Here is a 14,461-nt window from a genome sequence, read left to right as displayed (position 1 = left end):
TACCTGTTTGGGCACTTTATTGACATTCCTGAGTACTACAGTGTCGTTTTCTTCAACCACAACTTAACACTATCCCCTCGCAGTACGTCACCAAGAGACAGGTGAGCTTGGAGGTTGCCCGCGGTAAGGGCAAGTTGGCTGTTTTCCATTCGCGGGAACTGCCCCGCCCCGCCCCAACTCCTGCAGTTTGCACTCGGTTAAAACCGTCCAAGACCTTGCGGATCAGATTCTAAAGTCAGTGGGGTTCCACGGCCCCAACCTTCCTGGGCAGGTCAGCGCTTGGGGAGGCGCACTGAAGACGGCCAGAGATCCCGGGGGCCTTCAGTTCTCGGGGAAGTCCAGGCCGCGCCCCGGTGAGGGCCGCGGTGCACCTGGCCCGGCGGGAGGGCGCGCGGGGCGCGGGGGGCGCGGCCTGGGGCAGGACTAGCAGCTTGGGCCGACGGGAGGGCCCGGCAATAACCTGCACAAATTGAGCCCCGAAACTCTTTGGCCTGTGGAGGTTAGAAAAAGCGGCTCGTTTACGTTAGGCCTAAATAAACTTCGACAAGTGGAGCTGCGGCGGGGGGGGGGGGGGGAACAACAACAACAACAACAAAAAACCCCAAAGAGTAAGCTCCCGAGTTGTAGTGTCCACCGTACGGCCGTTAAGCGCAGCAGAGAAGCGGGCGTGTTCTTTTTTTTTTTCTTCTTCTTCTTCTTCTTCCTCTTCCCGCCTCCCAGGAGACGCGAGGCCAGTCCTCTCCCCTCGTTTTCACCCCGGCAGGGTCCAATGGCCGCCCCGCCCGCGGGTCCTCTCCGCCCCACCTCCCCCCGGCCCCCGCCTCGCCACGGGAGGTAGCGGCCGCGGCCGTCACGTGTTCTGGCAGCCGCCAAGTGAGGCCGCTTTTGCGACGCAGTGACAGCCAAATGGTGCGACAGGAGGAGCCGCAGCTGCGGCAGCAGCGCCCCGCACCGAGGAGCTTGAGGCGGCTCCTGGCGTCGCCCAGAGGGAGCGACTGAGCGCACAGAATCCGGCGCGGGCGGGCGGCGGCGGGCGGTGGCGGTGGCGGCGGCGGCGGGCGGGCGGGCGGCGAGGGGGAGCCCGCTACGAGAGCCCTCGCTCCCCGCCGCTCTCCATGAACCGGGCGAAATAAGCCGCGCCTCCAGCAGGGGCTGCGCCTCCATGAATCCCTAGGCTTTTTTTTTTTTTTTTTTTTTTTGCCCCCTTTCTTTCCCCGCTCCTCGCCCCCCCCGCTCCGGGTCCCGTCCCGCCTTCTCCCCTCGCCAGCGGCGGCCGCGGCCAGGTGCGGAGCGCAGAGCGGAGCGCAATGGCGGCCAACCCCGAACGGGGGGAGATCCTGCTCACGGAGTTGCAGGTAAGGGCCGCGGCCCGGGCGGGAGGCGCTGGCGGAGGCGACGGGGAGAACGTGTGGCGCGGGGCCGGGGGCCCGGGGGCCCGGGGCGGGGGGGGGGGGTGTGCGGCCGCCGCGCCCCTGACCCGCTAAGTGCGGAAACTCCGGGATGTCACCCGGGAGCGCCGGCCCGCCGCCGCTTGAGTCCGACCTGCCTAGCATCCCGGAGGCGGGGGCCGCGCGTGTGTGGGCCGCCCGCTCCCCCCGCTCCCCCCGCTCCCGCTCCCCCCACCCCGGCCCGTCCCGGCCCGGGAGCCGCCCCCTCCCCCGGGTCCGCGCGGCCCGCGGGCGCCCCCCGCCCCGCCCCGCCCCTGCCCGGCCAGGCCCCGCCCCGCCTTTCCCTCGCACCCCGCTCCTTAACCTCCCTCTGAATGACTCCCAAGCTGCTTTCTTGTCCCTCCCCTTCCCCTCCGACTCCGCACAAAGAGCGCCCCCATAACTCCCAGCCCCCAAAGTTTTTTCTTTTTCTTTTCTTTTCTTTTTTTTTTTTTTAAAGCGTGTCATACCGAATGCTTGCCCCCCTTCGCTAGCCCGTCTCCAGGTGACGCCGTCTCTTTCCCCTGCTGCGGGGGCTCCCTTTCTCTCTCGGCCCCTCTAACCAGATGACCGAGCTCGGCGATCCCCTTCTCTGCTAACTCCCGGCTCAGATCCGGAAGCTCCGCTCACAGATGCTGATGCTTTTTCAGACTTTCGTTTTCCCTCCCGGTTTGAACACCAGAGAAAAGCCGCAGCAGTTGTTTACAAAAGAGCAAGCAGTAGACGGAGGGGAAAGGTTGGGCTCCACACGCCCGCAGAAAGAGAACAAAGTATGTCCCTGAGCTAGTGAGGTCTCTGCCGAGTAGCAGGGTTATTATCGTCTTCCATTTGCGGCTGAATATTTAATGATGTAGGCAGGAATTTTGTCCTTAAGTCTGTGCTGTGCAAGGATACCTACGCTCCTCTATGGAGATTATTATTCTTATTATTTTTTATAAACCGGGGGTGTCCCAGAGATGTTCACATCTGGATTAAAGTTTTACCCTTGTTTTCTTGACTTTTAGGTTTATTTTGGTGTGTTTTACTGTAGACACCTTTAGCTATTCGAATATTGAAGATAGGATTTAAGACAAGAAAAAATACACATACCTTTCTTTCTTTCTTTCTTTCTTTCTTTCTTTCTTTCTTTCTTTCTTTCTTTCTCTTTTTTTTGTGGTGCTTTGGGCGGTTACTTCTTCTTGAAAGACTTAATCTAGATACTGAAGGGTTGATTCTTCGTGATATCAAAATTAAGTATTGCAACTGCTAATTTTTCCCCCCGATAGATCTTTTTATTGTGCAGTTAGATGTAAGCTTGAAGGCATTGTTATAATATTTGACATTTAGTGACCAAAAGTACAGATTTCAGCAAAGCGTACCAATGCAGGCTTGCAAATTTGGAATCCTTTGAATCAGCTTTGAATTTCATGTCATTGAACATGTTGCCATATAGTAGTCTAATTACTTTCACCCTTTTATGACGTCTTACAGCATACCACATTTACTAACTGAATGGAATTTATGGTTTTATTAATTAACGTGAGCTTTTAAAATGAGGTTTGTTTGAAGCACCTCCGAAATGCTTTCCCGCTGCCTAGTTTTGAAATATGAAACACATACTTTGGTTCTGAGAAAAATCCACTAAAATGGACAGGAGCATTTTTTCTTTGAATGGATTGGCTTCAGAATTAGGATGTATTTGGCATCCTTATTTGTATTTTATAGAAAACTATAATAGAAGACACTCATTTTGACACTGGACCTGAAAATATGTTTTCAGATGTGTTATAAGTATACTTAGGGACTTTTAATAGGATCAATTTTGACGTGAAGGAAGCAAGTCAAAGAGAGAAGAAATTTATATATGAGTATTTTAAAAATGGGATCAAAGTAGGGGAACACCTAATCTATAGTTATATTACTTTTAATAAGTCTAACTCCTTCCAGAAAAAGAATGATTTTTAGTGTTACCTTATAAGTTGATAAGTATATCCAGAGCATTTTTCTTGGTATATTTGACTCTTGGTTTTTTGTTTGTTTGTTTTTAAAGATTTATTTATTCATTCAGAGAGAGAGAGAGTGAGAGGCAGAGACACAGACAGGTAGAGGGAGAGGGAGAAGCAGGCTCCATGCAGGGAGCCTGACATGGGACTCGATCCGGCGTCTCCAGGATCACACCCTAGGCTGCAGGCAGTGTTAAACCGCTGGCTGCCGCACCGGGGCTGCCCTTGACTCTTGTTTTATTTATTTATTTATTTATTAAAAATTTTTTTTTTTTTTAATGACAGTCACACACACAGAGAGAGAGAGATAGGCAGAGACACAGGCAGAGGGAGAAGCAGGCTCCATGCAGGGAGCTCGACGTGGGACTCGATCCCGGGTCTCCAGGATCGCGCCCTGGGCCAAAGGCAGGCGCTAAACCGCTGCGCCACCCAGGGATCCCCGACTCTTGGTTTTAATAAAAGTTATTGCATTTGGACTTTATCATATGTATTAAATTAATTGAGAACATTATTTATATTTACACTTAAGATAAAAGGTGATAAAATTTGCTTCAAGTATATCCATCTAGGGATCCCTGGGTGGCACAGCGGTTTGGCGCCTGCCTTTGGCCCAGGGCGCGATCCTGGAGACTCAGGGATCGAATCCCACGTCGGGCTCCCGGTGCATGGAGCCTGCTTCTCCTTCTGCCTATGTCTCTGCCTCTCTCTCTCTCTGTGTGTGACTATCATAAATAAATAAAAATTAAAAAAAAAAAAGTATATCCATCTATTCAAATCTTTTACTGTTTCATTGGGTCATGGAACTAGTATATAGTAGCCAAATATTTATCAAACTTGTTTGGAGAACCAATTTTTTTTTTTTTTTTTTTGAGAACCAATTTTTAAGAAGCGTCTACGTTTGAATTTATTTCAATTGAGAAATTAATACGTAGTTCTTAATGCCTCTCTGACATACTGATTTTAAGTATTATGTGGCAGGTTTTAAAACTGGTGTTTAGTAGTTAAAAACTGTTACTTTGCCATATCTTGTGTCACTCTGAAAGTTACATGTTACAACCTAGTTTTAATGAAAGTGATACTTACTTTTTGAAACATTGTATATCCAACACTTTACAACTATTTCTCAAGTTATATTCCAGGATTTGAAATACTTTATTATTTGAGTTGGAATTGGGTTATTAGTAACCTTAAGTAGTGGAAAGACAAAGCAAAATCTGAAACCATAGTGTTTGCCTTTATTAATTACTGTAATATTTCTCTGGAGTAATGTTTCTAACTCTTGCTAGTAATTTAGGAGGATTATTCAACAAGGAATCATTAATAAAGTACACATAAACTTTGATGGCTAGAGGCTTCAATGTATAAGGAAGAATATTTGCTCTAGTAAAAATAAAAATAGGCTGTTAAAAATATGAACTTAATTGGCAGTTTCTAGTTCCTATCTTTTGTAACCAGCTTGTTTTTATCTTGTTCTCCTTGTTTTTCATTTGAAGTAGAAACAGATTTTTTTGTGGGGCCAAAGAAATTAAAGTTTATTCTTAAGGAAACTTGATTAATGAAAACTATATAAAGAATCTCAAAATGAAAATATTGGCTACAACAGTAATTTGGTAGACTGCAAGCCCAGATATTGAATACCATACTAATAAAGTTATCTTGTTGATTTTTTTTTTTAAGATTTTATTTATTTATGACAGACACAGAGAGAGAGAGGCAGAGACACAGGCAGAGGGAGAAGCAGGCTCCATGCAGGGAGCCCGATGTGGGACTCCATCCCCGGTCTCCAGGATCACACCCCGGGCTGAAGGCGGTGCTAAAACGCTGGGCCACCGGGGCTGCCCATATCTTGTTGATTACCAGTGATTTATCTTCATCAAATGCCTAATAAAGTATTGGGCCAAGCATCTTAAATTCCATTCTCAGCAGATTTTAAGTAGAGGGGACTTGCTCAAGTGGAGGGTTGAGGTAGTTAGCCTTAAACTACAGGGATTAATTTCAAGAAACATTTATTATCTACAAAATCTATTACATATTATAGGATATACAGATGAGAAGATATGACTAGAAGAGATTACAAATAACATTTATGGAACATTTGCTATATATCAGTCCTTGTACTTGGTGCTCTAAATACCGTTTTTAACCTTTATGATAGTCCAGTAAGGTGGGTGTTGTTATTTCCATTTAACAGATCAAGAAACTGTTTAGGAATGTTGGATAGATAGTTCATGGTTACACTGTAAACCTGAGTTTGAAATCACATCACTGTTTTCTACTATACCATTTTTTTTGAGCTGCCACAGTTCTGTGGACCCATAAATATTTTGCATTGCAATGTTATGTGTGAACTTTCAAAAAATTGGCCAAAAATGTAATTAACTATAGTTAACTTTAATGCAAATTTTATACTCTTTGTTAGGTTCCTCTATAACAAGGAAAAATGATTTATACTGTCTTTTGGTAGTCTGTAACTTAGTAGTGCATTATTGTTGGGAATTAGGTGTAATATTCTATAGAGACTAACAGTACAAAATAACCTTTTTGCAGGTTTTCATCATTTAACAGTTACTGTTTCTGTTGAAAGTTGAATGTTTGCTGAAATCCTTTCAGAAGATTTTGCATTTCTTTGTAGTCTATCTGTAAGATAAACTTAGCTTTAAAATTTTAAGCTCATGTGTAACCAACCAAGCTATGTGTTTGGCACTTAGTAGGCACTCAGTAACATGTTGATGAGATGTCCTCCATTTGTCACCTACAATGAGAAATGTCTTGACTGTTCTGACTGAAGTTGATGATAATCATTGCTCTAAGAAATTAGTTTTCTTTAATTTACATTTTGAATCCCTTGTCCACAAAATATTTCCTTGAAAAGTTCAAAAGGGATTTTTGCAATAGTTACATTACACCTACGTACAACATATTATTTTACCCATTTAGTGTGAATGGGTAAATGGATGTCACCTAATTTTGCACTGATGCTGGAAAGTAGAACATCTCTGTTGCGAGGATTAAGATTTTATGGTGGGTTGGGAATGTAGTATGAGAAAGTAAGCAAGATAGTTAAAGTGGATTTTACAGTTCTTTTCTTTTTTTTTATAGAGAGCACAAGCAGGAAGGGCAGGGAGAGAAGAGATGATCTTAAGCAGGCTCTACATTCAGCACGGAGCCTGACATGAGGCTTGAACCTACAATCCTGAGATCATGATCTGAGCCAAAATCAAGAGCCATTTCTCTAACTGGTGCTTAACTAAGTGCCAACTGAACCATCCAGGCATTCCTGTAGTTCTTTTATTGTAAACATAATACATGTTCATTGTAGAAAATCTGGAAATACAGAAAAGCACAAAGAAAATAAAAAGTGCTCATAGTTCTGTTACTCAGAGATAACTGACAAACTATCCTAGCTTTTAAGTCCCAAGGCATTTCAGTCTATTTCCTCCCTGTCCCCCTCTTTCCTAATTGAGATATATTTGATGTACAATATTGTGTAACTCGAAGGTATACAATGTATTGATTTAATACTTTTCCTCCCTTTTCTCCACTTACTAGAATTTTTTTTAAAGTCTTATTTATTCATGAGAGAGACAGAGAGGCAGAGACATAGGCAGAGGGAGAAGCAGACTGACTCCCTGCAGGGAGCCTGATACAGGACTCATTCCCATGACCCCGGGATAATAACCTGAGCTGGGGCAGGCGTTCAACTATTGAGCCACCCAGGCATCCAACTTATAAGAATTTTAAAGAGAAATGAGGTTCATGACATTTTAAGATAGAAGTAGATATAGATTAAGAAAATTTCTTGCCACTAGTTAGAGATATGTGGATATAGCTGGCTTTATTGATTTTTTTATATCAAAATGTTTTGATTTGAGTCAATACTTTAAGATACAGTTGAGAAGAAAAGTGAGGAGTAGAGAATGGACTTAGTAATAGACAATGATACATAGCATCAACTCTGAATAATTGATACAAAGTGGTTTTGATACAATGTGGTTTTTCAGCTTAGATTTGGTTGTTACTACTCTTACAGAATGCTACATACTTTATTGAAGGCATGTCCTTATTTTTAAATTTTTTATTCGTGAGAGACACACAGAGAGAGGCAGGCTCCCTTTGGGGAGCCTGATGCAGGACTCCATCCCAGGACCCCAGGATCGCGCCCTGAGCTGAAGGCAGATGTTTAACCACTGAGCCACCCAGGAGTCCCCTCAGCCATGTCTTTAAGTGACTTGCCAAATACTTTCTAATTATGTAATAATCTATACTGAAACTAGTGTTACAAGATGATGGCTCTAAATAGATTGTTTTTCTGTCATCTCTAATTAGTGTAATACAGATTATTTCTAGTTTTGTACAACTTTACTGTTCAGATGTGATCAGGGTTGAAATGGAGAGGTAAGGGGCCACTTTCTAAGCACTGTCTCTTTACACCCCAGGGCTTTGTGTTTGACTCCTTAGGCTCTTTTTTGCTTTTCAAATTTGGCAACAGTAGATTTTTATGCCTTTTATCAAGTTATTCCTATGTGCCCCCTTTTAAACAAAATAGTGGAGTAGTAGTTTATAGAGATAAATATCACTTAAACTTACATGTGTATGTGATATTTTAATAGAATAGTTACTTCTGGGGCACCTGGTGACTGAGTCGGTTAACCATCTAACTCTTGATTTCAGCTCAGGTTATGGTCTTGGGGTCCTGGGATTGAACCCCGCCTTGGGCTCTATGCTCAGCACAAAGTCTGCTTGTCCTTCTGCTCCTGCTTCTGTTCCTTCCCCACTCATGCGCGCGTGCGCTCTCTCTTTCTCTCTCTCTCTCTCATTGACTGTCTCTCAAATAAAATCTTTAAAAAAAAATGGTTCTGCATCATTTCCTTGTAAGATATACTGCATCAATTATCAAATGTCCATTGTATTTCAAAAACCAATTTTCTATGAAAAAAATCGTAACATTTGATATGATTAACTTTTGATATAGAACAGAGTTCATACTTGGTAGCAAAGTTGAAAAGTAGTTAAAAGCTTTAGAAAGATATTTAAAATTTTGAATAGGAAAACGTACTAATGAAAAAGTAACTTCTAGTATCTTAGAAAAGCAGAAATAGAAAACATTTATTTTGATACATGTCTAGTATCCCTTAATTTTATCTAATAAAATTTTACTTGAAATTAACTACTGTCATGTTTGGTTTTTCACAATCTCACAAAAATTGTGTAATGTTATGTATATAAATATTGTCTTTAAAATTAACAGGAAAGCACAAATAAGTATATTTGATCAGAATAATAAATACCTTAGATTTGAAGGTAAATGTTGGTGTTACATTATAAAGATGAATGGATACATAAGAATTACATAACATATACTGTTACTAAGATCTATTTTAGAAACTTGGCAGTGATTTTCTTTTAAAGATTTTATTTATTTATGAGACACACACAGAGAGACAGAGAGAGAGAGGCAGAGACATAGGCATAGGGAGAAGCAGACTCCATGCAGGGAGCCTGACGTGGGACTCGATCCCTGGTCTCCAGGATCACACCCGGGGCTGAAGGCAGCGCTAAATCGCTAAGCCACCAGGGCTGCTCCTGATTTGCTTTTTCTAATTAGTTAGAGTTTTGCTTTCCTGGCTCACAAACACCTTAATTAATTAATTAATTAATTAATTAATTAATTAATTTTTGTATATTTTTTTATTGGAGTTCAATTTGCCAACATATAATATAGCACCCAGTGCTCATCCCGTCAAAGTGCCCCCCTCAGTGCCCATCACCCAGTCACCCCATCCCCCCCGCCCGCCTCCCCTTCCACTACCCCTTGTTCATTTCCCAGAGTTAGGAGGCTCTCATGTTCTGTCTCCCTTTCTGATATTTCCCACTCATTTTCTCTCCTTTCCCTTTTGCTCCCTTTCAGTATTTCTTATATTCCCCAAATGAATGAGACCATATAATGTTTGTCCTCCGACTGACTTCACTCAGCATAATACCCTCCAGTTCCATCCACGTTGAAGCAAATGGTGGGTATTTGTCGTTTCTAATGGCTGAGTAATATTCCATCATATACATAAACCACATCTTCTTTATCCATTCATCTTTCGATGGACACCGAGGCTCCTTCCACAGTTTGGCTATTGTGGACATTGCTGCTATAAACATTGGGGTGCAAGTGTCTTGGTCTTTCACTGCATCTGTATCTTTGGGGTAAATCCCCAGCAGTGCAATTGCTGGGTTGTAGGGTAGCTCTATTTTTAACTCTTTGAGAAACCTCCACACAAACACCTTAATTTATTGGAAAGTTGTTATGACAGAATTTGGAATTTGTTTTAGATTATAGAAGATGTACTTACGTATCTAAATGTCATACATACATGTGTTAAATGTCATATTTTACACATTAACCATTTTGTTTTCCTTTTCCTATAGTTGTTATCTTAGTGGTTCTCTGAGGAGGTGCTTGTTTTGCCTGTTTCAGAATTTTCATTGAACTAATTTCATTAAATTTGGGTTTGGTTTTTTCCTCTTTTTTTTTTTTTTTTTTTTTTTTATTTCTGATAGTAACAGAGGGAGAGAGAGAGGCAGAGACACAGGCAGAGGGAGAAGCAGGCTCCATGCACCGAGAGCCCGACATGGGATTCGATCCGGGGTCTCCAGGATCGCGCCCTGGGCCAAAGGCAGGTGCCAAACCGCGGCGCCACCCAGGGATCCCTGGTTTTTTCCTCTTATTAAACCTTAGGCATACTGCATTGGATTAATTATCCATCTATCTTTCATTATAGTAAGCACCCATGGAACACCACTCACTCCCAACCTCCCCAAAAAAGCTAGGACGTTAACCTACCGCTATCTCCACCTTCTTGTCTACTAAGATCGTAGTCATCTTGAGGCCTGTGTTCTTTCTCTTGTTTGATATATATACCTTTGCTGGATATGTAATTTGAAAAGGTGTATCTTTTATTTTAGTTGCTTTTGTATAATTGTGTTGAATATAATCTTTCTGAACGTGATTTTTCACCTGTGACTGATTTATTTTGTTATTGCATGTTGCTATAGTAATTTTAATTTCTGTAAAATATTTCATTGAGTAAACTATTAGCACTCTTCCCTTGTTGGATATTTGGATATTAATTCACTCTTTCTTGTTGAGCATTTAGTTACTTTCTGGTTTTTGTAATGGGGAACGATGAATGCTACTATGGATATTCTGTGCATCTTTCCTATTATATACATATAAGAGTTTTTATTATATACCTGAAGGTAGAATTGCTATCTTACAGGGTAGGTGAATGCACAACTCTAGAAGATGATGCCCGGCTTACCAATATGGTTGCACCAATTTATTTTCATATCAGCAATATATGCGATGAAAGATCCTTTGATTATCCATCTTCTCTGACATTTGATACCGTCTTCTAATTTTTACAAATCAGAGGAATGTAGAATGCTGTCTTGTGGTCTTGATTTGCATTTTCCAGATCATCACTGATGTAGAGCATTTCTTTTTATGTTTATTGGCCTTTTATGGTTCCTTTCAGTGAAATTCCTATTCATGTTTCTTGCCTATTTTTCTCTTTTTTCTTATTGACTTATAGGAGTCGTTTATATTCTTCACGTTAATCCTTTGTATATATTGTGAATATCTTCTCTTAGTTTGTAACTTTTCACTTTCTTTTAGCGAGTTTGTAGGAGGGACGGTTTTAAATGTTTTACCATTTGGCAAATATTTAGAATCATTTATATCATTGTGATCAGCAAGCCTGCACTTAATCTCTATTCTAGATTTTCTATAGAAAGGGTAAATAAACTTCTATGGTTTTGACTTGTGGATTCACAAATTGTCCAAATGAACAACTGTAGAAAGTTGTATAAAATGTTGTATCACTTAACACATACCAGGCACTCAAAGGTTAGTTGATTCAATTAAAGCATGAATTTATAAGCAGAAAAGTAGTGAAAATTATATAGTAAATAGTTTATGAACTGCTGAGTTTTCCCATTCCATATCTCTTTAGTGCAAACTAATTATTAACTATTATTTCTTTAAAGAACAAACTGGATCAGTTATTTAGTTATGTACATAGATTGTTAATAAAGTACTAGAGTTGATTAGATTTAATACTGGAGGGGATCCCTGGGTGACTCAGTGGTTTGGCACCTTCCTTCAGCCCAGGGTGTGATCCTGGAGACCCGGTATCAAGTCCCACATCATCGATTCCCACGTCTGGCTCCCTGCATGGAGCCTGCTTCTCCCTCTGCCTCTCTTTCCCTCTCTCTCTCTCTCTCATGAATAAATCTTTTTTTAAAAGAATAAAATATTATTTTTAATTATTTTATTTTATGGAAATAAAATATTGTAGAATTTACTGGTATTTACAAACCTGGAATCTTGTTCTTGTCACTGCTGTGGTATCCTTTTTTTTTTTTTTTTTTAATTTTTATTTATTTATGATAGAGAGAGAGGCAGAGACACAGGCAGAGGGAGAAGCAGGCTCCATGCACCGGGAGCCCGATGTGGGATTCGATCCCGGGTCTCCAGGATCGCGCCCTGGGCCAAAGGCAGGCGCCAAACCGCTGCGCCACCCAGGGATCCCCCCCCCCTTTTTTTTTTTAAGATTTTATTTATTCATGAGAGATGCAGAGAGAGGCAGAGACATCGGCAGAGAGAGAAGCAGGCTCCATGCAGGGAGCCCGATGTGGAACAAAAAACCCTCTAATTTTAATTTTAGTTGAATTTGTCAATCTTCTCTTGTTATAGTTACTTGCTGTGTAAGAAATTGTTCCTTACTTTGGGTCTAACAGTCAACTATTCTTTCTACTAAGAGTTTTGGAATTTTATTTTTTATATCTAAGTCAACATATCTAGAGTTGATTGTTGAATACAGTGTAAAATAAAGGTCTGAATTATTTAATTTTTAAAATATGAAATACGTATCAATATTCCTTATAATGTAAACTTAAAATAGAACATTTTTCAGTTTTTAAGGCAGAAACATTTCTGAATAGCCTTATTTAATTTTTTGCAAGTTAAAAGTTAAGGGTACATCATATTAGGTTATGTAACAAATTATACTTGAAGTTATCCTTACCTAAATCGTAGTAACTTACTTTTTCCTTACAGTACCAGTTTGTGGTTTTTCTGTTCTCTGTTATAATCCCCTGCAGCCTTTGGTCAATAAGAAACTTACTTGATTTACTCCTTGTTAACTCCCTGTCATTTTCCTCAGATAAAGCTCAGACCTTCTATATTTCCTAAGTCGATCCATTCCTGCTCCTTTGTTCTCAGCAAATCACTTAACCTAGTCATTGCCTCTACTGCGTGGTGCATAGTATTTAATAATGTGAGTTTCCTCAACTTTTTTTCACTTGGCTTTAAGATTTCTTGGAATTTTAGCCATTGGTTTTTGTTGTTAATCAATTTTAAGGAAAAAATGTTTGATCTCACTGAGGTTATAATGTTCTAGACTTCTTCCTTTGGAATATCATTTCATTCTTTTGCAGGATGAGGCTTTCATTTTCTCTTTGCCTAAAAATAACTTCATATCTCTCCTTTTTTTTATCAGTACTTTTTCTTTAATACTGTTCTTTCAAACTTATTTTTATTTTTTAGAGATTTTATTTATTCATGAGAGAGAGAGAGGGGCAGTTCAACTTTATGTAAATGGCATCATTCTCTTTATGCTCCTTTGTGTCACTTTTTCATTCAGCACTGTATGATCCATTTATGCTGTGCCCTGCAGTTCATTCATTTTTACTGCTAATGTGATATTCAGTGGTGTGAATCTACCTCATTATGTTCTTTTTTTGATGGTCATTTTTTCTTAAGTTAAAATACACATAACGATGTACCATCTTAACCATTTTTAAGTATGTATATCAGTAGTATTAGATAATTTACATTGTTGTACATAATATAAGACATAGGCAGAAGGAGAAGCAGGTACGCCATAGGTAGTCTGATGTGGGACTTGATCCCAGGATCCCACGATCACAACCTGAGCCAAAGGCAGATGCTCAGCCACTGAGCCACCCAGGCGTTCCTCAAAGTTCTTTTAATCTTCACCTACCTTAAATTTCTTAGTTATGTTTGTATTCTACTACTTATTTCTTAACTTTTAAAAATATTACTTCTGTCCCAATTATTCTGTTGAAATTATTCTCATAAAAGTATCAGTGACCTTCTCCCTCTAGTCCGTCGAGGCAATTGTTACTGCTTCAGCTTCCTGAAACTCTCTTGTCTAAATTAAGCTTCATGGACCCTGCACAAAAATTCAGAAATTCAGAAGTTGGGAGTGCCACTTGGGGGCCCTATGAAAGAACAAATATATAAGAGTTATAAGGCAATATACATACTTGAAGAAGAGATAGGAGGACAGGTAGCCCTAGAAAGCAAGCAAGCCTCTAGTTTCCTATTCAGTAGTCATGGGATAGGGACATGACTGCACAATATTGGCTACTTTTCTTTTGTCATAGTCTGCCTATATTTGCTACTATTGCTATCTTTTGATGACTCATTTCCCTAGTTTAAATGTTCTACCTGTTTCTAGCCTATTTGTCCTCTCATTTATTCTTCAGATTAACCACTCAAATTAGCCAACTTGCTTTTCAGGATTGCATGAAATAGAAACCCATTTAAATTAGCTTAAACAAAAATTGGATTTACTAGAAGGCTACAGGGACGTCTCACTTTATGCAAAGGTGGGATATGTCCCTATCCCATGACTACTGAATAGGAAACTATAGAGGCTTGCTTGCTTTCTAGGGCTACCTGTCCTCCTATCTCTTCTTCTTTAAGTATGTATATTGCTTTATAACTCTTATATATTTGTTCTTTCATAGGGCCCCCAAATGGCACTCCCTACTTCTGAATTTCCATGAGCTCTACAAGTCTAATATCTACAGTTAAGTGACTCACTAATTCTATGCCACAATTATAAATTCTTAATGAGAAAATTTGGCCCCATACAGAACATACACGCCAGGTCCAGTAAACTCTGTGGAGGAATGCAGTTCTCAGTACCAATAATGGCTGCAGGGACCCTTGTAGGAGTTTGGGATGGGAAC

The 14,461-nt window shown here is 40.7% G+C and overlaps 1 protein-coding gene across 2 annotated transcripts in view; it reads left to right on the top strand.

Moving 5' to 3' along the window:
• Positions 1–1,072: 1,072 nt before the first annotated feature.
• PKN2 (protein kinase N2) overlaps positions 1,073–14,461 on the top strand; it is a 130,076-nt gene continuing 116,687 nt past the window's right edge. The window contains exon 1 of one of the 2 annotated variants that reach the window (XM_038541459.1): positions 1,073–1,355. In XM_038541459.1, the coding sequence (XP_038397387.1) occupies positions 1,308–1,355 (48 nt within the window). In that variant the 5' untranslated portion in view covers positions 1,073–1,307. The remainder of the gene's footprint in view (positions 1,356–14,461) is intronic. The other variant, XM_038541458.1, reaches the window with a different exon arrangement.

The sequence above is a fragment of the Canis lupus genome, chromosome 6, assembly GCF_011100685.1.
Source record: "Canis lupus familiaris isolate Mischka breed German Shepherd chromosome 6, alternate assembly UU_Cfam_GSD_1.0, whole genome shotgun sequence".
Lineage (NCBI taxonomy): Eukaryota > Metazoa > Chordata > Mammalia > Carnivora > Canidae > Canis > Canis lupus.
Note: the sequence above shows the minus strand (reverse complement) of the source record. Positions and strands in the feature narration are given on the sequence as shown.